General features: G+C 38.3%; 1 protein-coding gene across 1 annotated transcript; it reads right to left on the bottom strand.

The window, feature by feature from the left end:
• Positions 1 to 372: 372 nt before the first annotated feature.
• On the bottom strand, positions 373 to 23,656 carry Smp_078610 (putative rna binding motif protein 25; the record flags this gene model as incomplete). Its single annotated transcript, XM_018794872.1, has 13 exons — positions 23,536 to 23,656; positions 23,411 to 23,500; positions 23,220 to 23,369; positions 22,997 to 23,186; positions 22,917 to 22,963; positions 21,381 to 21,461; positions 20,653 to 20,949; positions 12,646 to 12,809; positions 11,381 to 11,657; positions 10,599 to 10,758; positions 8,509 to 8,798; positions 5,789 to 5,935; positions 373 to 465 (listed from the first exon to the last, which is right to left on the bottom strand). Exons 1-13 carry the CDS (start codon positions 23,641 to 23,643, stop codon positions 373 to 375), a joined length of 2,094 nt encoding a protein of 697 aa, XP_018649241.1. The 5' UTR covers positions 23,644 to 23,656.
• Between the last annotated feature and the right edge of the window lie 3,304 nt (positions 23,657 to 26,960).

The following is a 26,960-nucleotide window of genomic DNA, read 5'->3' as shown; positions in this document are numbered from 1 at the left end:
ATGGTTATTAGAATCGCTTGGTTCTGCTATTTTACATGTAAGTAGTTACATGGAAATAAAACTAGGTTTGACACTGTATGATTGTATACTACTGTCTAGTAGTACGCAAATCTAAAGGTTTACAAATAGCTAAATGTAGTCAAACGCCGAACAAAAGAAAGAGCAAAAATGATAAACCTTATTTTAATACTCAAAAAAGATTTGTGGATGATATGTACGTCTAAAGTGAATTTCGAATATTTATTGTAGTTATGGGGGGATACAAAAAGCAATGTAAAAGAAAAAGAAAAGTCTTGGGTAATTTATACAATTTATTTATACAAATCAGAATAAAAAACATTTGTACAAAAGTAAGTCATCTGAGTATGTTATTTAAGCACTTAGTCCAGCTTTTTTCTCTGCAATCACATATATTAACAGACGCCACATTTTTACTACAAATACTTCTGCCTCTTCATCTAAAACCTGAAGACAAAAATCACAAACCAAAGTTTAATAGCATTAAAGCCATATAATTAAATTCATATGATATGGTGATAATACTTTGAATATACGAATGCAATCAAGCTTGCAGTGAATCACATACGTATGACCGAACACTGATGGTGTGAACCTTCGTAAGATTGTTAATATGAGCGACATTACTCAAAAAACTAGTAGTTTTCCACTCAGTAGACAATTAATGATCACTAAAATGATAGGTTGGACATATTTTCAGAAACCATAATCTGTTTGTCTAATGTAGCTCGAAGCTCAAAAGTGTCTAAGCATGATTCTTCAAAGTAATCCTTTCACGATCATTGTAAACTTTGCAAGTGCTCCGAAAAGTGAGCGTCAGTTACAACCATAACTAAAGTGACCAAAAATGTTGTGTTTCAAAGCCCCTATGTTAGTGGGACATAGATTGGATTAAAGCATGTTTCATGCATGATGGTGTTGCTGCGCGCTGATTGGCTAATTCTAAACCGATCAGCCCGGGCATATTATTGGAGAAAAATCTAGAAGCTTCTTATGTATATACTATAAATATATGAACGTTATTCAAACTAGTGATTGATGTTCACTTATCATTATTATCTTGAATACAATTTCATTCCTGTTGAAAGTGTTCTGATTTTGGGGTCTTGTCGAGTGTCATCGTATAAGAATACTAAGCAATAGGAATAGCTGGGTCGTTTATATAGCAAAACACAATTATAACAGTGGCGACGAGGAAAAAGGAAAATTCATTCAAAATCCCTATATCAGATGACCAGCTCAGCCGAATACTACAACAACAGCAAGCACAACTTGACGCACAAATGCGGTTGTTGGAGACTCTGATGCAACAGTTTAGCATCCAAAACTCGAGTTCACATGCTGTTTCAAGTACTTCTTGTGATGCAGTTGCTAGCAGCATCCCAGAATTCATATATGATCCCGAAAGTGGAAATACCTTTCTCACGTGGTTCAAGCGTTGGGAAGATACATTTAGGATAGAATTCTGTCAACAGGATGACGCATGGAAGACTCGGTTGTTGATGCGTAAGTTGGGAAGCAATGAGCATGCACGTTATGCTGATCATATATTGCCAAAGTTACCTCGAGAGCTCAGTTTCGAGGAGACAGTAACGCAGTTGTCAGAGATATTCGGCGAATCTTCCTCATTGTTTAGTATTCGATATCAGTGTCTGAATTTGGTGAAACGAGAAGCCGATGAATATGGTGCTCTAGCAGACGTCGTCAACAGAGACTGTGAACGGTTCAAGTTACGCTCGTTGACAGAAGATCAATTTAAATGCCTTGTATTCATCAAAGCTCTGCAGTCACCACAAGATGCTGAAATTAGAACCAGACTTCTAACTCGTTTGGATCAAGACCCAAACGTCACACTCAAGACATTGACAGATGAGTGTAAACGACTACAAAACATCAGACACGACAATCAGTTAATTGAACAGGTAAATTCTAATTTAACCTGCAGTAGTTTAAATGCTATGACTAGGTTAAAAATTCTGAAGCTGAATAAAACTCATAACAAACCAACGGATGCCTGTTGGTTATGCGGCGATTGGCATTATGTACGGTTCTGTCCATTTAAGAAGCATAAATGTCAGGTGTGCAACAGACGTGGACATAAAGAAGACCATTGTCCACCGAATCGTACGTCCCAGCCCAAGAAGAAGTATAAACGTCTTCCACGTGTGGTGAAATCAGCTGAGTCTAAATCTCTTTCTCTGGTAGCAGCTTTTCAAACAGACTATGACATTCGGAGAAAGTATGTTACGATCCAGATTAATGGTATAGCGGCTCGTCTTCAAATTGATACAGCATCCGATATTACTCTAGTGTCTAGAGAGACTTATAACTTGCTGGGAAAGCCGCCAATGAAGCCATTGAAAAAAACGGCTAAAAATGCATCTGGAGGCGTACTAAAACTAGTTGGCGAACTACAATGCGAATTTTCCTTCAATGGAAATAACTGTAAAGGGGTATGTTATCTAACAGAACGACCGAACCTTGATCTACTTGGTCTAGATATGTTAGAAAAGCTTGGATTAATGGATATACCCATCAACAGCGTGGGTAACGTGTCGTGTCCATCATTAGACACCACTTCATATGCAAAAAAGACAGGTAAAAAGGTTCCAGTAATACGGAGTGTAGCAGCAGCGGCAATTCGAAACACTCCAGTGTCGTCAGATGAAGTCAGAAAAGAGACTCTTCGAGACCCTGTTCTACAAGAAGTCAGAAAGTTCCACCTAGAAGGGTGGCCCTCGAAGATCAGTTCAACAGAGCTTCAGCAGTTTTATCAGAGCAGATTATCTCTTTCAATCACCGACGATTGTCTCATGTTTGCTGAACGTGTTATAATCCCAAAGAAGTTGCAACCGGCAGTCCTCGAACAGCTTCATGCAGGACATCCTGGAATAAACCGCATGAAAGCTCTAGCACGAAGTTATGTATACTGGCCACAATTAGATACCCAACTCGAGCAGCTATCCCGTTCGTGTACAAAATGTGCATTGGCAGCAAAAGCACCACGAAAAGCAGAGTTGCAATCATGGCCGATACCACAGTCACCGTGGCAGCGTATACATTTAGACTTCGCTGGTCCATTCCATCGACAAACTTACCTTCTGGTAGTTGATGCATACAGCAAGTGACCGGAAATTTTCATTATGGAACATCCAACAGCAAGCTGCACAGTTAGAAAACTGCGGCAATTATTCAGTCGTTTCGGGGTTCCAGAACAAGTAGTCAGCGACAACGGCACACAATTTACATCATCTATCTTTTCAGAATTTTGTCAGCAGAACGGAATCAGGCACATCCGAACACCTCCATTCCATCCGCAATCGAATGGCCAGGTGGAACGCTTTGTTGGTACGTTCAAAAATGCTCTAAAAAAATCAAGAGGGGAGGGTACCACCGAAGAGATCTTAGAGAGGTTCCTGCTTATCTATCGCTCTACACCGAACCCTCAAACAACAAATGGGGTCTCTCCAGCGGAAGCGTTACTTGGCAGAAAAATAAGGACACATTTCGATGTTATCCGTCCGACTCCAGCTCTTAAGCCGCAACGAAACGTGATGATGGAGAAACAGTACAATCGTCATCATGGGGCACAAAAACGATTGTTCAGCGTGGGTCAAAAGGTACATCCTTCATGGACAGCTGGTCGGATCGTGAGAAAGAAAGGGAATGTGGTTTATGAGGTGTCAGTTGGCTCAGAAGTTTGGATACGTCATGCTAACCAACCGAAATCAACCTCGATCTCCAACAACGAAACGCAGCATAGATTACCTCTTGATGTTCTGCTAGACACCTTTGAGATCAAAACACCTGAAACTGACAGGACAGTCAAGGTGCAAACGAAGGATGACACAACGTCCTTATTACCTAGAAGGTGGACTAACCGGAAGCACAAACGAGTAAAGCGGTTGCAGTTGGATCCTATTACCAGATCCTACGAATCTGCTCAAGGGGGAGGTGTTAGTGAGACATAGATTGGATTAAAGCATGTTTCATGCATGATGGTGTTGCTGCGCGCTGATTGGCTAATTCTAAACCGATCAGCCCGGGCATATTATTGGAGAAAAATCTAGAAGCTTCTTATGTATATACTATAAATATATGAACGTTATTCAAACTAGTGATTGATGTTCACTTATCATTATTATCTTGAATACAATTTCATTCCTGTTGAAAGTGTTCTGATTTTGGGGTCTTGTCGAGTGTCATCGTATAAGAATACTAAGCAATAGGAATAGCTGGGTCGTTTATTGGCAAAATACAATTATAACGCCCTATAATTAACTCAACCCACCTTTATTTAACTACCAATAAAGGAAAATAGACAGTTTTTATAAGTATGATTGGGGTTATTAATTAATTTTTTATTGCATTACTTAATACTGGTCGATATGTAGCATTTTCTGGCTATATTTATTCTGTATTCCAATACTAATTGTACAACATAGAGTATAAAATACTTGTTTTCATTATTATTACACTCAACATTCGATTATATTGGGGAACGTTTGGAAAACTTACCTGTGTACAACATAAATTCTACAGTTACCACACTTTACAGTACAAGAGGAAATCGATGAAAATGAAAACTAAAATTCTTAGAATATTAAGTCAATAGAATAGATTGACTGATCAATAAAAGGTTTGAAATGTGACAATGTGATCGATTATATGAGACATCAAGCAAAAACTTTCACAAAAAGCATGCACTATTTAAGTTATTAAACAATGAGAATAACGATGTGAGAAAATGGAAACAATTGGAATTAGTGTTACTGATAAACCGAAGGGAAAAGAGCGAAGAAAACCAATAGAAAATAAGAAGTTGCTGGCTTCACAGAATATAAAAAATTAGATCATCTGTACTTTTTGGATGGATTTTGAGATCAATATTTTAAGCCATTATTTTCTATAGTCCTGTTTATACTTGCACATCTGATATAACTACAAGAACCTATATACATCTTTCATTTTAACTAAATCCTAGCAATATATAATAGACTACTGAGCAATATATTCTTTTTAATGAGTAGTTTGTAATACCAGTGATAGTAAAGGTTGGTGAGTATCAACGAGATTTCATAGCTGAAACGTACGCGCTAAATAACCTCTGGTTGTAATAGTCAATATGTCTAACTACGTTATTATTTATTCTTAAGATATATGTCCACGTAGTTTATTCTCAATGTGTAATATAAACCAGAGATTTCTACGTTTCCACTTAAGAATAACTTTGTTAGCATATACATTTAAAATCATTATGTAGTCTGAGTACTATAGAAGATATTTAGATATGATTATCGCTAGACAGAAAAAGATCCGACGATTGAAGCAACACACAACAAAGGATAACAGAAGATAGAAAATCACGAAGAGAATGCCACTGGTTTTCAAGAATCAGCTATCATCAACGTAAGATATGATGCAAACGGGGACCAATCAAAGCTAAGTACCTAACACTACACACACAAGGAAGCATCAGATACATATGTGCCACACAAACCTTATTCGATTTGTGTGAGGGCTATGATACTGCCCAGGTGCCCAAACTGAAGCAGACCTAACACTATCATAGCATAAGATGGAACGGAAAAATCAAAAAAGATAAAGGGGATTAATATCAACTGAAGTAGACATTTAGTGGTGAGCTATACCACACAAGAGAATCAAATAAGAAAGTGAAGTCAAGAGTAACAATCAGTCTAGTATTTAGAAAGTATAGAATGGATGCAACTGTTCCACTGAAGCTGAATAAATTTATATATATACTTACCATGGCAATGTCAGCAAGAATACGTTCTGGTGGATTGTGATGTAGTAGTTGATCGCATATGAAACTGGATAATGTGGCTTCAGCTTCTCCGATATAGCTTACAATCTTCTTATCTACCCAAGGCTTTATTCGAGAATTGACGAAATCCTGAAAGAGAACAATCGTTTGGAAAATTATTTACTGTGAATATTCATGGTAATGGATGAAAAGAAGGAACAAATAAACTGTTCATATAATGAAAAGCGCATCAGAACTGATCTGATATTGCTGTAAATTTCTAGAAAATACGAGAACCCATTGTTATGATTTCTTTTAAGACAACACACTACTTCACTCGACCAGTTCCCAAATCGGAACACGGCTCAATAGAAACGAAATTATATTCTGAGCAGAAATGTTGGACAGAAGAAAGAGTCACATAAAGAAAGTTAGTGTATTTATAATTTTCATATAAGGTTATAGTCTTCTCCAAGTGCCCGCTAACTCCTCTAGAGTTACTGCTGGTTCCAAGACCAGGTAAAGAGGAGGGTTGAGCATGAGGTCAGAATGCCATCCCTTAGAAATCTACCTCGCTAAAATATGCTAACTAAAATAAACAATTTAAACTCTGACCTCGGAATTGAAGGATATTCTTTCAGAAGAATTATGACGCCTCATGGTCAAAGACGAGATTCTTCAGAAGTCATGACGCTGATACCTCTTCTAACAATCAGAGCAACAATTTTTATAAGTATATGGAACGTCCGGACAATGTGGGAGACCGGGAAGATCAGTCAAATAGCAACGGAAAAGAGGAGATAAAACTTGGCAGTACCCGGAATCAGTGAAACCCAATTGGATTCAAGCTGGAAAGCAAAGGCTAGATAAGGTAGAGATGCTGATGAATAGGAGGAACAAGTGCCACAGACAGACTGGAAAGAAGGATATTTCATCAAGATACGAAAGAAGGTAGATCTGAGCAAGTATGAGAACTACAAAAGCATCATGCTACTAATGGGACCACGAAGAGTTTTTCAACAGTGTTGTTGAACAGGATGAAAGACTCAGTAGACACCGGACTTCGAGATCAACAAGCTGGATTCCGTAATGATCGGTCGTGCACAGACCAAATCGTGACACTGCGGATCATTGCTGAGCAATCAATTGAATGGAGTTCGTCACTACACATCAGATTCTTTGATTGTGAGGAAGCATTTGACAGCGTGGATTGAAGAGATCTTCGGGACCTCCCTCGACACTATGGTGTACCTAAGAAGATCGTCAACATCATACAGAATTCATACAACCGACTACAGTGCAAAGTGGTGCATTGAGAGCAGCTGACAGATGCAACCCAAGTGAGGACTGGTGTCAGACAAGGCTGCTTACTCTCACCCTTCCTTTTTCTTCTGGTGGTCGACTGGATCATGAAGACCTCGATATCTGAAGGGATGCATGGAATATAATGGACAGCTTGGATGCAACTAGACGATTCGGACTTTGCAGATGAACTAGCTCCCCTATTCCATACACACCAACAAATGCGGGTGGAGACAGCTAGTGTAGCAGAAGCCTCCGCATAAGTATGCTTCAACATACTCAAGGGGAAGAGGAGGACCCTGAAATACAACACAGAGAACACCAATCTAAACACACTTGTCAGAGTAGATCTGGAAGGAGTGGAAAGTTTTATGTATCTGGGTACCATCATCGATAAACAATAAAGATCTGATGCGGATGTAAATGCAAATATTGGTAAAGAAGGGACGGCATTCATACAGTTGAAAGACTATTCGTAATGAAATTGGGCCAAGATTGCGTAAGGACTGATAAGGCTGGTGGTCGGAGTATGCCAATGAGTTGGAAGCAGCAGCTGCATCTGATAGCTGCAGGAATCTCTTTCAACTCATCCGAGTAACTGACAGCAAGAAGTCTGATGTAAGTGAAACAATCTGTGAATATGACGGGATATCAATCACTAACATCTATCTACTGAATGTCCGTTGGCCGGATACCATCAGCAACAGCCTACTATGGGAGCAAATAAATCAGCTTCCAGCTGAAGAGCAAATTGGGAAGACTCTGGAAGTGGATAGGACATACATTGCGGAAATCATCAAACTGCATCACAAGGCAAGCTCTATCTTGGAATCCTGAAAGGAAACGGAAAATATTAACACCAAGGAACACATTGCGTCGAGAATCGGAAGCAGATATGAAAAGAATGAATAGCGACTGGAAACAACTGGCCAGGACAGAGTTGAACGGAGAGTGCTGGTTGGCGGCCTATTCTCCTCTACGAGGGGTAACAGGCGTAAGTCTCTACTAACGCTGATTGGTTACGAGATAGCCAATCAGCGTCCCCCAACACAAAATTGCCTGGAACGTGCTTTAATCTAATCTATATCTCTACAGCACCTATCGGTAATATCATATAAATTGCATGGTGTGTATCCTTAAACTGTTTGGTAGCTCTCTTCGAATATGAGTAATCACGGACCCTAATAAAAAAAATGGCAAAGAACTCGGTACATAGATCAGAATTCAATAAGTGAGCCGCACTGAAACTTAATGTGACACTTAAAGCACGCAGATAAAAGAAACGATAACACATCTGTTGTTCAAAACAATACTACCCTATATCCAAAGAATTGAAATATAGCACGAAACTGATTGCTACTAATTCACAACACAGAGTCGATAGATTTGTAAATGATGTAACAAAAACATACAACACTTACGGCATCAACCATATCCCAGTCAATAGGATATGCAAACAGTTCCCTTTTGTGCGTTGGTATCCCCTCAATAATTCTTTTGATAATTGCTTTTTTTTCTTCTGTTGACAATGCTGAAACGGGTGGTAAGTTGTTTGAATCATTTTGGTTTGAATCGCCTCCATTTGAAGGATTGGTAATTGAGTTAGCCTTCAACGCTGAAGGTGGCAGCCAGGAAAGACCATGTTTTTTCGGTTTCTCATCCTGCTCTTCATCAGCGAATGCCGATGCAGTTTTGCGAACTACTGGTTCAACTAATGTAAACAAGAATTAGAAAGGTAACTGAAAGATACAACACAAATCATTTATTACGGAACCAAATTTGCGGTATGATTTAGGTACAGACAATGCTGAAGTAAATACAAAATACACAGACATATGGGTTGCACTTTGTCCTGGTGTCCAATTACACAACGGAAATATAAAAAAAGCTTTTCATAATCCTTTAACTTTAAATATTTACACTACCTTGGAGATATTTAAATGTCTATCAAAACTCCAGTGTTCCGCTTCCATTACACATATAAGGTCGAGTTGTTCTTAGTGATGATGTGGCAAGCACTTGAAGTACTGAAACTTTGAGTGAAAATATTGAAGTTATATGAATCTCTGGACAGTATAACTAAGGTGATTTGTGAAAATATGTACTTGTTACAACCATGGTAACCGATTCAATCAACCCATTTATTCAGTGCGAGTTTATGTAACTCGCTTTGCGTAAGTGATACTACCCAGTGGCTCAAACTGGAGGTGAAGTGGAATTTGGATCTGCAACCAATCCGTTGGAAGCCGATTGATCTTGTCACTAATCCACCAACTTCATGCATAAAGAGAATTAAGAAACTGTCTAAAACGTAAGTAGTTAATTGAAGTAGACCTAAGAGTTCTAAAATAGAGAAACCGAAATGCAACGACTGTGAAACTAATAGTGTTTGATCTGAACTGTGTTAGTTGGAACAAGTCTGCAAACTGGAGCTCATTGATATTAGAAAATAGTGGTTCGAAAACTTGGGCAGTATACTTTGCACTCAATCATAAGTAAACACACCATAAGATCAACGTAACAAAGATTTAGTGTTAAAAACGAAAGCTATCAAACTAATGAGCATACTTAATACTTTAACTCATTTATTAAGAAATGTGGTGGTCTCAATATGAACATCAATTCTCAATTAGGATATCAGTTAGCCAATTAGTTATAAGCCATGTAGAAGCTGTCACACAAATCCGTCAGTCCAAGTTAACACACTATATCAGCATAGTGAGACGAAAGTCAATAGTAATAGGAAAGCCTCGACATAGACAATATGATTCGAGACACAAGTGCCAGAGAATTAAAAACTCAAGATATAAGGAAAGACGAATAGTGAATCCACATGCATCAATGTGATTTTGAGCACTGCCACCCATTCGTATACACTACAGAAGCGGACAATGAAGCTTCTAAACGAGAACTTTACACTAAGAAATACATATGTATATACACTTCCAACCAACAGGCCATAAAATACTTTTTCACTACATTATGAAAACTGATAGAGGATTCTGAGACAATATCGCCTTCAGAGATATGCAGAGATCTGGATGGCAAGAATCCCTACTTGCTTAAACTAAAATTGAGAGGCGTCACCAAACAGATTTCCAGCCTGTTTATCGATGACAGTTTACAACAGTAATAATTGTTTTAATAATCAACTTGCGTCTCAAACAAGACCTTCCTCCAGACAAAAACTAGCTCATTGGCTCGTCGGAGAAGCAAATAGATGGAACTGACAAATTTTACGAAGTATTTAGATTTTGGGAGTATGTAAACAACTTACCGATTTCACCCTAATAACTGAGATGGCTATATCCAATTTTCCTCACGTAATAAGTTATAATCTATCTGGAAGATCAAGTTATCCTTTAAAAATGTTTATGAAATGCGATGAAATATAGTAGAATTGAGTAGTTTCTGATAGTATCCCTCAAACTTAACAAGCATAACTATAAATGAAAAGCACTGAAATATAATAAGATCAACGGTAGGTAGTTTAAAATTAAAACACAATTACCTGCACTCATTGAAAATAAAAAGGTATTGGAACCATCCTTCAGTAAACTGATAGTCGTCTCTTCAGGAGCAGCGGGTTCGAACTCAGAGGCAACGCCATTGCATGCAGGTGATAAATTATTGGTTTCGAGTGACTTAACCGCACACTCGGGGTTTTTAGACTAAAACAGAATCACAATATACTGATCACACAAATCACAAACCTAGCTAGCAAAACACTTGAAATCGTACTGAAAAACATTAGTTAAATGGAAAAGACCCTTTAGATTAATGTTCCAAGTACTGTCTTATATTTTTGTGAACTACCCATTTTATAGGATAACGAATAAGATTACTAGTAGATCAGTAAGATAATAAAACTGACCACTTCAATAACTGAAGACTTATTTGTTGTATCATGAAGATTCCTCGGCGAATAGAGTTTAGTAGTATAACACATCATTTGGAAACAGTATGTCATCAAATAACATAAAACTCCATGTGTGTAGCAATTATACGCTAAGGACTGTTTTGAACTTTTAAATTCAAAAACAATTACTTTAGAATATTGTTCAAAATCCGTGAAAGCTGAACCACAATAATGAATTGCTTTGCGCAGTTTGTAAAGCTTGTTTTTGTTTAGACTACTGCTATAAAAGAGAACATACAATGTTACGAGAAAAATGAAGTGTAAACAGAACTCTAATTATGTGATAAACAAATGACTTAGCATATGGATTTGAACAAAGAACTAGCTGATGATATTCACACTATAGCACATATTACAGTAGAGCTGTAACTTACCTCATCTTCAGCGCTCGGCAAATTCTCACTAACCGGTTCAGGACATTGGTTATCATCTGGTTCGATGGACATATCACCATTGACCAGTAAGCATCTTCTGAGATGCTCCTGCATTTTTTGTTCCATTTGAAATATAATGGATTCTGCATTTGGATCACCCTCTTCAATTAGCTTTCGGCGAGCTGTCTCAAGTTGTTCAATTTCCTTTTGTCGATCACGTTCATCAGCCGCTTCTTCAATTTCACGATCTTTCAAACGCTGATGAAGGGCACTCCCTCTGGAGAAATTTTTTAAAAGGATTTAACTACTATGTGAATTCAAAAACGTTTAAAAACATGAATTAATACATTTGCGAGTGCTTCCTCTGGAGACTTTTAGTCCTTTAAATTGATAAGCAGTGCTCAGCACGAAAGGTGATTGGGTAGATAAATACGCACCAAAAACTGGGATTATTGAATAACAATAATATCCACCACGTTGGAATACAAATAACAGAATCATACGATACAATGTCAACCCTCTTACATCCTCACGTAGACTTATTTTGTCTATCACATGTTCAAGATCCCCCGATAAGCAGCAAGTCACAAAGTAACATTCACAAATTGTCGAGTACATGAACGATCAACCCACCCAACTCGCTTAGGCAATTTTCGCCTAATCCAGCAAGGGAGCTGTTAGCCGAAATGTTTACAATTCATGTTACAATATACAGCAAAAATACTGTGAACAACTTTAAAACTGTAATGTTAATTTCATACATATTTGCGCTATCAGTGAGGTTGAAATGTTTATCAAGAAAATTTTATATCACCGAACTGATAGACAAATAAAAAATATACTTTACATCTGAAAGTATGATTATTGACAAACAATGGGCAAATAACAGAGGTGCTAATTATTTTGTACGAAGCTTTCTACACTAAGATAGTGTTTGGGATTTAAACACCAATTCAGATACGTTTGAGAAACCATGTATATGCGGTTCACAACTAAAACACGCAAATGTTCTAAATACATTAACATAGTATGGGCCTGATATATATATATATATATATATATATATATATATATATATAACTGCCGGATGTACTTTAATACTAAATGAAAATTACTAATATACAAGCTTCAAATAGTTACTCAAAGATTAGGAATTCCTGCGTGTTACCGAACATTTAGTGCAAGCGATAAATACAAATGAATGATGGATTTTGTATGCCCCACTAGAACTGATATACTGATACTAAACTAAAATCAAATTTTACCTATAATATTTAGGATCTTCCACATTGTCATCATAATCTTCAAAAAACTCTTTTAGCCGTTGAGCTTCGATCTGCAATTCACGTTGTCGTTTCCTTTCATGATCTCTCTCATGTTCATATTCATTGGCCTTTTTTCTTTCACGAATTTCCCACTGTTTTAATCTCTGAAATTAATATTTTGATAATCAGAGAGCTTTGAGAATTTCATGTACACAAATGCGACAAAATAATGTTTCACGAACTCTAGGTGATGCAGCGTCTGAATCATTTACAAGTAACAAATTACGTGACTAGACGGGATAAAAATGATCAAACCAACAACTTGTTTATGAACCACACCCTAAGTGTAAGGGATAACGGTAACACTCAGTTAATCAAATCACAGTAGACGGAACTGGGTTCGAATCCGAAAACCAGTAGCTGAAATTCGAACGCTACCGCCCCACGAAACTGGTAAGAACAACTAAGTCCTGCCGATTCTCCTTAAGTGTAAAACAAACAGGACTAACTAGTCATAAATTATAAAGAACGAATTCATATTTTGATTGAGATCATGAAATTGATGTATGTTAGACCACCATTAAAAACCTGGAAGCACTGGGCGTCCGTTTCGTCCTAGTATTAAACTTTTCAATAGTCCGCGTTCACGACCTCGCATGCGAGGTTCGAACCTAGGACCTTTGGTGTTGGGCGCGAACGCTTAGTCTCCAGACTGAGCCGGCATCCAACGGTATTAAAGCCTAACTTCAACCAATCTACAATAGTGTGATCATTTTCCATTGTCTTCAGTAGATAACTGACTCACATCCAACACGAATTAGCTCAGTTGGTCACGGTTTCGCCCTAGAACTCCGAGAATTACCTATGAAAGCTAGTCACTAGTGAATATATCTACACAATGTATACCATTAGACTGGATCGCTGTTTTTTCTTCCTTTGAAACCAACTGCAAAGCTCCATAATTCCGAGTGACCAAATGGAATATGAACCTATGAGGTTACCAGCTAACATGAGATCATATCTCTTAATGATGTTTCCAGGTCAAAGGTTCAGAGAGTGACTCACCTAAAAAACCACTTGCTTTGGTTTGAACACCATAGTCCATATACAATTATATGATTATCAATGGAAAGGCTTCTGCTTGCTCTCGCTACCTATATAAACAACTGTTGCAAGTAACTAATTACACACAAATTCATTTTATCCTTCCCTATTTATGCATTTTTGTTTACATTCTATGTTTACCCTAATTTTCCAGCTCTTCTTGCCTACGTTAAATACTCTGTTCTATGTAAAAAAAAATCTCAATTTTTTGACTGGTAGGAAGTTGAGTGTTACTACTGTACATGGATTTTGAATCAGCTTTTCCGAAACTACATGTGCCATTTAAACTCACGTTTCTCAATATCTGCACACTAATGCAGGTCGGATAGAGTTGTCTTTTGGAAGTTTTATTACCGAAATGTGTTTATCCCAGACCCGTATTCAAAACTCCAATGAAGTACTACACATTTAACCTCCTGAATGCGCGTTCGACAGATTTTGTAGTAATTGCCGAATTTAATGTGCAGGTCAAGCCTCTAGGCACGGAGGAAAGTCGTTTGGGTGTTCAATGAGGACCTGTTGGTAACATATCAGATAGCGGAGACTGTCTCCTGAAGCTTTGTGCAGATACGTGCTTAAACTAGAGCATGGTTCGAGTCTAAACATGTGCTCCAGAATGAACAAGTCTCTTACTGAGTCCCCTTCCAACGACTGCTAATGGCGATATGGTCTATTTGAGTACATCGATGAGTCGATTGTGGGGGTCGTCACGTCAGAACATGTTTATCGTTATGTTCAAAGTTGCTGTTTGTTAGAAATAGCCGGTTATCTGAGTAAGGTTGCAAAAATGGTTGATATTATGTGTTCGCTGAGCCGCAACACTGTAAGATTTACTTAAATGCCTTTCTGTTCGGTTTAGTTTACATACTTGAGAATTAAAATCACCTGCTACTATTACCACATTAGAGAGTCTAGCTTTCTGAAGGAAGTTGGATAGCTTCTTATAAGATTTATCACTAACTTTATTCAGGCTGAAATAAATGGGAGGGTAGACAGAGACAACGAAAAAAGAACGGCGTAAGTCCCTAGTTTTTCGAGTTCTTACTGTCCCGTCTAGTTGAACATGGCACAAGCGACTGTCTAATGGAATCTAGTCTAACAGGGCCTGTTATGCATTTGGAGTTAATGCTATACTAGCGAGGCCAAGGGTAGCATCAGTGGAGTCTCCAGATAACTCCTAAAGTTCCATAAATCACCAGATCCAGATGACTTAACTCCGGTTTTTCTTACGGTAGCGAGCTAAATGGGTTGGTTGGAAACTAGAGAAATTACCGGCGAACTGGGATGAAGCGACTGTCGTCCCTATCTTTAAAATGTTTACGTCATTCATACAACTATTACAGGATAGGTTTACTTTCAACTGCGCTCAAACTATTGGCTTCCGTCATGTATGATCGCACAAAACCCGTGAGATTAACTCAGGGGATTAGGCTAGTTTTCGTCCTAATCGCGCATGTATCGATTGTAACTCCACTCTACACAAAATATTAGAACACCTTCGTAACTATGGTAGACCAACAATCGTTGTTTCTTGACATCAAGAATTCCTTCAATTCTTCGGGCAAGTTTGTTCTTTGGGACTGCCTGTTGAAGAAAGATGTACCTGAGAGGTTTATCAACATTTTGAAGATCCTATAAACAAACACCTCAAGCAGAGTAACAGCAAACAACCAACTCTCTTGTTGTCCTATTTGAGCGGTGGAGTTAGGCATGATTGCCTAATATTATCACTTTTCAACTTTACCATCGATAATATTCTGGAAACAGCTCTAATAAAAATATGTTACGATAATGAGGATCTGTCACCTGGAAAGACTTTTCGACCTTAAGTACGTGGATGATATTGTCTTACTTTGCGACGATACTCAAGTCATGCAATCTGCACTTAATCAACCGGCAATTAGTGTCCATGGATATTACGTTTTTTTGATTTTTCAATTGCAATCCTGTGTCTGCAAAATATAACTCCGCCTGTAGCTCTTCTAGAGTTACTGCTGGTCCCAAGCCCGGGTAAAGGAAGAGGGTTGGGCATGGGGTTAGCGACCCCATCCCGTAGAAAAGCTAACTTGCTAAAAAAACGCTAACCAGAAAAAATAATTCAAACCATTTAAACTCTGCCCTGGGAGTTGAAGGAATAATTATGACATCTCATGATGAAAGCCGAAATTCTTCGGAAGTCACGAGACCGATGCACCTTCTAACAACCAGAGCAACACTTTTTATAGGTACATGGAACGTCCGGACAATGTGGGAGACAGGAAAGACCAGCCAAATAACAATGGAAATGAGGAGATACAACTTGGCAGTACTCGGAATCAGCGAAACCCATTGGACACAAACTGGACAACAAAGGCTAGGTACAGGAGAGATGCTGCTGTACTCCGGTCACGAAAGGGAGAATGCTCCACACACTCAGGGAGTTGCTCTAATGCTGTCTAAAGAAGCCCGAAATGCACTTGTGGGATGGGAATCTCATGGACCCAGGATAATCAAAGCATCATTCAGAACAAAGAAGCAAGGAATCACAATGAACGTTATCCAATGTTATGCACCCACCAATAATGGCAACGACGATGATAAAGATCAGTTCTATGAGAGGCTGCAATCAATTATAGAGAAGTGCTCACGAAAGGACCTCACCATCCTGATGGGAGATCTAAATGCTAAAGTTGGAGTGGACAACACAGGATATGAAGATGTAATTGGACGACATGGACTAGGAGAGAGAAATGAAAATGGGGAGAGACTTGCAAACCTATGTGCATTCAACAAATTGGTTATAGGCGGCACAATATTCCCACACAAGCGCATACACAAAGCTACATGGATCTCACCGGACCAAACCACAGAGAACCAGATAGATCACATCTGTATCAACAAAAAATTCCGAAGATCAATGGAAGATGTGAGAACCCGGAGAGGAGCTGACATAGCTTCAGATCACCACCTGGTTGTGGTCAAGATGAGACTGAAGCTAAAGAAACACTGGAAAACTGGACAAACAGCACTACAAAGGTTCAATACAGCCTTCCTTCGAGATACTGACAAGCTCTATGAATTCAAGATAACTCTCAACAACAGGTTCCAAGCTCTACAGGATCTACTGAATGAACAAGAAACTACGATGGAGGACAACTGGAAAGGGATAAAAGAAGCACTAACTTCAACGTGTCAGGAGGTTCTTGGTCCTAAGAAGCATCATCACAAGGAATGGATCTCTATGAGAACCCTCAACAAGATTCAAGAAAGGAAGAACAAGAAACTAGCAATTAACAACAGCCGAACACGAGCAGAGAAAGTCAAAGCACAAGCAGACTATGCAGAAGCAAACAGGGAAGTGAAGAAAAGCATTAAAGCCGACAAGCAGAAATACATGGGAGAACTAGCAACGACGGCGGAAAAAGCTGCAAGAGAAGGGAATATGAAACAACTATATGATACAACGAAGAAATTGGCAGGGAGATATAGCAAACCAGAGAGACCAGTCAAGGACAAAGAAGGAAAGACAATCACTGAGATTCAAGAACAGAGGAAAAGATGGGCAGAATACTTCGAGGAACTGCTGAATAGACCAGCCCCATTGAATCCACCGAACATCGAAGCAGCACACACTGACCTTCCTATGGATGTCACTCCACCAACGATCGAAGAAGTCAAGATGGCCATCAGACAAATCAAAAGTGGGAAGGCGGCAGGACCTGACAATATACCAGCAGAAGCACTGAAGTCAGACTTTGAAATAACTGCAAATATGCTTCACCTTCTATTCAAGAAGATTTAGGAAGAGGAACAAGTGCCAATGGACTGGAAAGAAGGATATCTCATCAAGATACCAAAGAAAGGAGATCTGAGCAAATGTGAGAACTACAGAGGCACCAGTTTGTTATCAGTACCAGGAAAAGTTTTCAACAGAGTGCTGCTGAATCGGATGAAAGACGCAGTAGACGCCGAACTTAGGGATCATCAGGCTGGATTCCGTAAGGATAGGTCGTGCACAGACCAGATTGCGACACTACGGATCATCGTTGAACAATCAGTCGAGTGGAACTCATCACTATACGTCAACTTCATTGACTATGAGAAGGCGTTTGACAGTGTGGACAGGAGGACATTATGGAAACTTCTTCGACACTATGGAGTTCCTGAAAAGATTGTCAACATTATCCAAAACTCATACGATGGACTACAGTGCAAAGTCATGCATGGAGGACAGCTGACAGATGCATTTCCAGTAAGGACCAGAGTCAGACAAGGCTGTCTACTTTCCCCATTCCTCTTCCTTCTAGTGATTGACTGGGTTATGAAGAATTCGACATCTGAAGGGAAATACGGAATACAATGGACTTCTCAGAATCAATTAGATGATTTGGACTTCGCAGATGACCTAGCCCTCCTCTCTCATACACACGAACAAATGCAGATGAAGACAGCAAATGTAGCAGCAGTCTCTGCATCGATAGGCCTCCACATTCACAGAGGAAAAAGCAAGGTTCTCAAATGCAACACGGAGAACACCAACCCAATCACACTTGATGGTGAAACTCTGGAAGAGGTGGAAACATTCAAGTACCTGGGAAGCATCGTTGATAAACAAGGAGGATCGGATGCAGACGTAAAGGCGAGGATTGGCAAAGCAAGGGCAGCATTTCTACAATTGAAGAACATATGGAACTCAAAACAACTCTCAACCAATTTCAAGGTCAGAATCTTTAATACGAACATCACGACAGTCCTACTGTACGGAGCTGAAACGTGGAGAACTACTACGGCCATCATCAGGAAGGTACAAGTATTTATAAACAGTTGTCTACGCAAAATACTCAACATCCATTGGCCGGATACTATCAGCAACAGCGTTTTATGGGAGAGGACAAACCAGCTTCCAGCTGAAGAGGAAATTAGGAAAAGACGTTGGAAGTGGATCGGACATACATTAAGGAAATCACCAATGTGCTTCACGACTCAATCCCTAACTTGGAATCCGGAAGGGAAGCGGAAAAGAGGAAGGCCAAATAAAACACTACGCCGGGAAATAGAAGCAGATATGAAAAGGATGAATAGCAACTGGAAAGAACTGGAAAGGAAGGTTCAGGACAGAGTTGGATGGAGAATGCTGGTGAGCAGCCTATGCTCCTCGACGAGGGGTAACAGGCGTAAGTAAGTAAGTAAGTCTGCAATATATCTTCGTGACAAGCCACTAAGGACCATTAAAAAGTTTTCGTGCCCAAGTAGTTGTATTTCTGAGTAGTAGCGTGAGTGTCGAGATCAATTCACGTATAGTGAAAGCCAGAGCTTCTTATGCTAAAATGTACCACCTTTAGCGCTTTCGTGATATTAGTCTGTCTGTAAAAGACAGAGAGCCTATCAGAGCCCAAGATATTAGATGACCGTGTCTGATTAGTGTTGTTTCTGAAGGATCACAAACATTCAATGGCGACACCATGTTAGTAATGCAGAAGTTTGGCGATGTGTGTTCAGATACAGTGACAATAATTCGATTAGTGCAACTATCTTGGAACAACGACTTAGGTGGCTAAGAATGTCATCTCAGTAGCTTCCATATCAAGCATTAATTACCGGCGATGAAACTGGGTAGAAAGAGAGAAGTGGTCAGCTTATGGTATGGTGATGGTGTTTGGAAGAAAGCTGCACAGGACTAGCATCTATAGGTCCTTGGAACTTCCTGGTTGGGACGAGAGAGACGGGCAACTCAGTGGCGTCAGAAATGGCTAAGAGAAAAAACCAGTGAGTCTGTTGTAATTTTATTTACCTTCCTAATATAGGCGAGATGAACTTTTTAACCTGGGATTCTTTTCGGTTGCATTTTCCTTAATTGAACTGCCTTCATTGTATTTCACTCTGTTTTACCTATTCTTATTTATTATACATCTTTCTTCCGCTATCTCATAATCTCATTTCCTTATTGTGCGGGGCATATTTATTTTAGCGCCTACTTGCACCAAAATTTATATCTAAAATAATAATACGCGTCTTAGCAGGTCATGAGTTCTATATTTACGTAATTAATGAACCCATTTTGATGATAATACAAAGACTAAGACGTATAGTGAAGTATTTCAAGTGGGGTACCATATTTTTTCCGAGGGTAAAAACGAGAACGATACGCTTGGAAATAAGTTATACACTATAGATTATGTCTAACTCGTGCTTAGACTAGAATTTAAATTATGAATAAAGAAATGGTTAATACAGATGTCAGTCATTTTATACTGAAGTATATTTTTACAAATACTCAATTTTGTTTACTATGAACGATATTTTACAGATGGTTTTTTAAAGATAGTGACCTAAATATCTTGCTTTTACTGTCCTTCCAAAATAGGGATAATTTAACAAGTTTCTTCTACACTGGCAACGTAACCATAGTTACCATTCTACTTGATGTTCGAGTGTCTATGGACTAAACTAACATGCCCTATAGTTTTTCAACATACGGAGGATTAAGATCGTCTACCAAATATTTCGACTTTAGGTCTAAGCCCTCCTTTGGGTAATCAGTGTAAAGTTTCATATTATCACCACTGTTTACAACTAACGGGTCAACTTGAACACGGCAGTATTTGATTTATCTTAGATGCCTTTTTTAAATACCTGTTCGATTGTATCAGAGAAGTGTTAACCACTCACGCATTTTTTAGGGCTTTTAAACTACCAATAATCATTATTTATTTGTTTATTTGGACACACAAATATTGGTAATAAAGGGCACCGAATACATATGCGCCACAAGTCACTTGATTATTTCCCCAGCTCTAGGTCAGTCTTAATTCTCCCAACCCAGAAACTTATATATAATGTGCTACTTCAGGATCAGTATGGCATTACAAGATCTCTAATACAGATAGTTATGATAGGTCAAACCTAATTAAAAGCAAGACTAACCTTCTGATATGATTCTTCTTTCTCACGAAGCTTTTTCTCTAACTTTTTCTTGATTGATTCTTCTTCATTATCAATATCCTTGTTCGACGTCAAAAACCCGCTAGTTATTGGTCTCTGTGACCTAGAAGTCAATGAACCTGAGCGACTCCTACTTCGGCGACCTCTCTCTCGACGGTATTCGCGATCAACCCTGTCGTTAAGAGAATATGACGAATGTAACTGCAAGTTTGTCGAGCTTGAGCGTCCAGAATCTGTACCTTTTGGGCGTGATTGTTTGTTATCATTCTGATCTTCCTTCTGACTCATAAGAAAGCGGGTGATTTTAAAATACAACATTCAAATTTAGCACAGACAGTAAACGAACATATACAGGACAGGAAATATGATAAATAGAGCAGTTGCTCTTCAATACTATAACAGTATATCATCGTAAGACTCACCGATACTGACATGGGCAGACAACAGAGGATTGACACGACAGACGCCATGCTAAAAGTTAATTAAATATCCCATGTAAGGGATTTCCATTATGCTTAGACGCAAAAAAACTAAGCGTATGGGCCGAACTAACACTAACTGACCTTATTTACGTAATATATGAAGTAAACTTACATTATTATAAAAGGGGATTAAAATGGATTCAAATTTATACCCATTCACACATAAAAAGGTTCAGAAAATCAGTCGGCACTGTAATCTGTACCAAAAATACCAAAATTTAGCTTTACCTCGTTTCGTTTACGAAAGCTCTCAATTTCACGGTTAATGAGATCTTTACGGTCGTTGTCAAGGTCCATGTCCTCAATAGTCTGGAAAAAAACACATTTAGAAGATGAGAAATATATATATATATTTGACTGAGGCAGTCATAGAATCATATTTTATTTAGGAATACCAAAATGCAACTGAAACATTATTGTACTTTTAATGATAGCGATTGAAAGACTAGCATGTCGATAAACTCAGTACAGAAATATTCTGAAAATTTACCATAATCTCAGTCAATCATACGGAACCTAAAGCTGATATATTTCCATCGGTTTAAACTATCATACTAGATTAGCACACTTAAATACTTATGAAGAAAAATCTCAGAAATAGTAGTAACCGCATCCGTAGTAGGAAAGATTAGATGCAGAGAAAAAATAAGAAAATAATGATTCCATACAAACAACTAAATGCCATACTTATGATCACATTTGTGAAAATGATCAGGAAAAGTAACCTATTGCTTACTTATCTGACTAGGAGGAGAAATCAAATGAAGTGTGGTCTTTTGTGCAGGTTTTAACGATCTATAACTAACATATTTCGACTTTCTAAATTGACGAGATCCCGGATATTAGATCGATCCCTAAGTTTTTTGCTACGAAATCAAACGAAGATGAGGGTGAGTGGCCCTAGGAAGCACCACTTGGTGTTACTGACAACAATGACAATTCGTCTCAAGTTTTCAACCAGGTCAGTTTTATGATGCAAATTAGCATACTTTCCCAGTACACCCATTAGTAGTAGGCACGGTTGCAAGAAGTCTAGCTACATGGAGTTGATACTGTTTTAGAGACAATGTGGTTCCCATTTTCACATTTTGGAGGGTAAAAATTCGGTTAAAATGTCCACGAGCAGATGAACTTTCCTAGCTTTCTCGGTTTCGGTTTCAAGCCTCGTCTAAATATTCGATGACTAATTGACACACTTTAGTCTCCACAAAGCATGTCACTGTACGATTTCGGTGGATTGGAAAATCACAACTGACATCCAGATATCCTTTCTGCCAGTATCCATAATTGTAAGAAACTTATCAACTAATGTGAGCTGTAGAACAGGCGCAAGTATAGAACTCTGATATGCATGGCACCACAAAAGCTTATATCATCTATACAAGGCCAGTTCATAACTAACCGGACACTTTATCGATATTTAAGTTCAACTTTGAACTACGGAGATTTATTAATTTAACATGAGTCGAGAAGTTTAAAAATTGATAGAGCCAATGTATAAATTGTAAGCTGATGAAAGTAAACCTGGCCAAGACATTAACGAAATATAACCTAGTCCTTGTAAACACACATAAAACAACCAACCAGTTTTACTAAGGTACCATAACAGCGTGCCAAAGAAAAAAGCTAAGGAGAACGAACTTAGTCAACTAAAATTTTGATGTGCAAAAGTGCACTGTAACAAAGTAGTCATACAAGCACCAACCGCTATTTTCAGGGTGGCATTGATTGAAAAAAGCTGATAAAAGGTTACCAAGAACCTACCAAATGACGTGGTCCCTCCATGTGAAGGTCTTGTTTCTTGACAGCACCTAGAAAATGAAATCTTGTAAATGAAATCAAACCCTCATCCTCTAGCATTGCTTCGTTCTCCTTGATAATGTTTTCAAGCGCTGTCTTAACAGTTTCGTCATCTCGTTGAGTCGACTGGTCGATCTCATCAGAAGTGGCACCCAAAGTGCCCTCTTCGCCCACCTTTTCTTTCTTTTTTCTGTACTCACTTAACAAATCCTCGGTCTTCGGATCAACTTTTACCTGACAAAGAAATCAAACAAATCTTATTCTTACTAGCAGAGCCTTAGGACCAACTTTAAAACCATTCAGGAGACGTACACACCTCATGGTGGATTCAGGGTCTTCGTATTCACAAAAACCGAAAGCCTGGAGCTTTCCAGATGCTCCCTGAACTCGCTTCCAGCTAAGGATGTTTCCGCAACGCTATAATAATTAGGAATATGACTTCGGAAAATGTGGATTACCATTAAAAGTGTCTTTATGAGTTGATCAGGAGCGCATTCAGCTATGTTACCAACAAAAACAGTAGTGACCGGAGGCTTTTCTCTTACATACTGCAAGAGTAAATCAGTTACATATGAAAACCTACGATCGGAGTTTCAGCAACTGTAGGCACAACCGGTGCGGCAACATTCGGTGGTGGGATTATCGTAGGCACAGTAACCAGTGGTGGAGGGGGTATGGCCATTGGTGCCATGGGAGCAATGCCAACAAATCCTACTTTATAAGGCAATCAGTTATAAGATACTGACCATAATACTGAGGAGCTAACCCGAAATACGGGTTATGAGGATACATTACAGTCAGAACAACAGCCTAGTCAAATGGAGGAACTACAGAAATAGTGCAGTTGAACAAATATCCCTTCACTAATTTCAATAAAATATATTCTTCGAATTTTCCTCTACACAACCAGGAAAACTATCACTTAACAAGTTTCTAGTACCTAGAGACTAGCAAAAAATATATAGACGACCCATCTTTATACCTTCTGAAATTCCGAAATGTAAACTTCATTGTGTGGAAATAGAAGGCCATTCGTTCTTTGAGATTAGTATCAAGGAAGCAGGAGAGGAGTCTCGTTTATAAGAGTGCAGGGATTCCATTGTGTTCCTCTTGAGTCTGAATGAAAAAAACCCACTTAAAATGGTGTAAGTAGCCGAAGAGCAACACTATCTCCTCTAAAATCTGTGGGACTAAAAGAAGTTCTGAGACTTTAGTGGAAAGTGACTACATTGTCGCCTACGGTAGTGAATTCCTCAAATTGAATGCTATAATGACTGAAACGCTCCCGAGGAATTTCACGCATGTCTTTTCGTGTTCTACTCTAAAGAGATGAGTTTTTATATCCAATTTTATGTTGGACCATGTGAACGACCGATTGGCATAAAAAGGAACATGAACGACGTGGTGCGCCCTCCTTCATCGTTGACTGTTGCGAATGCCGTAATTTCGACGTCACTAGGTGAGTTGAATGGGGCTTACTGTCTAGTTAGAATACCTTTTCGCTATCCCTTCTTTGAACACGTTACAAGAGAACGATATCATTCTTAATTAAAATAATAATAAATCTTTTTTTTAAAAGCAAGAAAAAGTAGAGTTTTTGCTGACTACTAATGTTATTAAACACACATGAATGTCCTCAATAATTAGCCGGCCACGCTACCTAAGGTTTTGTAAAGAAGACCCCAGACATATAATGCTTTTTGTTACACTGCAAGAAATAGAGGCAACATTCAAATTACATCTAGCTAAAATGGCTGATTGTGTTCTGTGACGAATTTTTCAGAAATTTTTTCAGCACAGCGATTGCTTGCCATTTTCAAAGGCAGGATAGGCTAAGAACAGAAGGAGTAACATATTGGAGTTAACACAAATACAACATTATTGAAACAATAAAATTCTAAAATGTTAATATTGCTTTTTCATCCGAGAGCTTTGCATCCTAGATTTATCATCTATGCAATGAACATGTTTAATAAGTTCATGGTCATCACAAAGTAACAAAGAGAAGACACTTGATAAGAACTGACAAATTAACGAAAGCGAGTATATGAGTCTTCTAAGCAAATATTATTCATAAGATTACGAAGATTGTAATTAGGACAATAACTTAAGTTACGCTTAAACCAACTCTGACTCGTTTTATCTTCTCTATGCATATACGACTGATATATATTTATTATCCTTTGCACTTAATTGAGACTTTCATATCATAATTCCGAACTATGACTACACAAACACTTATTCTAACGTCATATCTCAACGCAATAATAAGATATTTACTTAATAATTAATTTCGCTTTATTTTAATTTTATTACTCATCTAGCGACATATACATAGTCGTTTATTCATGTTCTGAGTACAATGACACACTTATTAAACTATTCAAAGATTTTGCGTATGTTTAATTTCTAGCGCCCTGGTTTCTTCATTTCCTTCATTGAAATCACTCCAATATACTCCTCAATTACACAGAACCTCATTCAATATTATCGCTCTAAAAATCTTTTATTTATATTATCTATGTCGCTAGTATATTCAGTGGGTTTTTTGTAACAACAAATAAAGATCACATATTTTTCCTATTTGTCATACTTTATATGTAACCACATTTATATTTAATATCTATTGTTTCTCTGTAGCAATGGTAAAGAAACATATAATTGTTTGGTTGTATCTAATATACACTGCATTAACGCGATTCTTGAAATATAAACGTTATCTCCGCTGTCTATTCTTCTGCTTTATTGGCCACGGCCTTTGATTGAAGATCATAATAGTATTATAACATCCTTTTAGGCCTTCCCACACTACGTCGGAGCTTTGGCCCGGACCATTATTATATAATACTACCCGATTTAATCTTCTTCATTTTGCTGTTGGTGCCATCACATGCAGAGGAACCTTTGTTAATCAAGTGAACTTATTTTTGGTTGTTATCTCAGAGAGCAACTTACAAGTAACATTCATCTCATAACACTGTTACCATTTTTCGCTCAATACACTTGTTTTATATTATAACTGCGATTTGATACCTTTTGCGCTACTCATAAACATACGCTTAAGTTTGTAGTGTAAATTTTTTTGGTATATTATTGGTAACTTTGCGTGTTGTTATATTTTGAGTAGGCTCTTTTGCTGCGATCCACCACAGCATGGCGTTTGTAAGCCTGATCGTGTGGGAGATTAGATCCATATTCCGTGAAGAAGATGAAGAACCCACGAATTCTCCTAGGAGTCGGAGTGTCGTTCTGTAAACCAGTTTTTCCACATCGTTTCCGAAGTCGGAACTGACTGCATTGTAAATGCCGAGTAAAACAACTGGAAGAGCGTCGATTCACTGTGAGACGTTTACCGCTGAATGTTGGGTTATCAACTGTCTGTGAAATCGTTCTACGCACCAGCTTGCTTGCAAGTGTTAGATGGTCGATGTGAACCGCATGAATCCTGGTAGTGTGATAAGACAACAGATAATTCCAGATTCGAACTGGTGTCCACGGTCTTTACTAATAGTTAGTTAGAATGAAACAAAAGAACATAAAGCCCTTAGAAACGCCAAAGACTTTATCATTTTTACTATCTACGACCTTTTGTTTATCGATTTTTTTACCAAATTTCAACCTATTTCGTCACTGTGTATGAGGTTGAATTAAGATGTTGCGAGTTATCTTGACGTTATAACGAAGCCAACATGAAATTGGGCAGATAAGTTTGACAAATAGCAAGTATAGGAGAATAGCCTCGATGTGAGTGAATAGTTACTTCATCTACAACCACAACGAGCCCGAGACAAACAGAATGTTTTGAACCACTGCTGACCGTTCCTAGGGGTTTGATGGCACAAACGCATAGATCATACAATGATCCAGAAGGACAAATGACCACTTCACCAACGTGACTGTGAATAGACACTTAAATGTGGAAGCGAATGACAACCTAAAACCAGTAGTTGTGTAGACATGCAGGACTGATGCAGGTCTGTTTGTTTTTACTTTAGCTACCGACAAAAC

This window comes from Schistosoma mansoni, chromosome 1, assembly GCF_000237925.1.
Source record: "Schistosoma mansoni strain Puerto Rico chromosome 1, complete genome".
Taxonomy (NCBI): Eukaryota; Metazoa; Platyhelminthes; class Trematoda; order Strigeidida; family Schistosomatidae; genus Schistosoma; species Schistosoma mansoni.
Note: the sequence above shows the minus strand (reverse complement) of the source record. Positions and strands in the feature narration are given on the sequence as shown.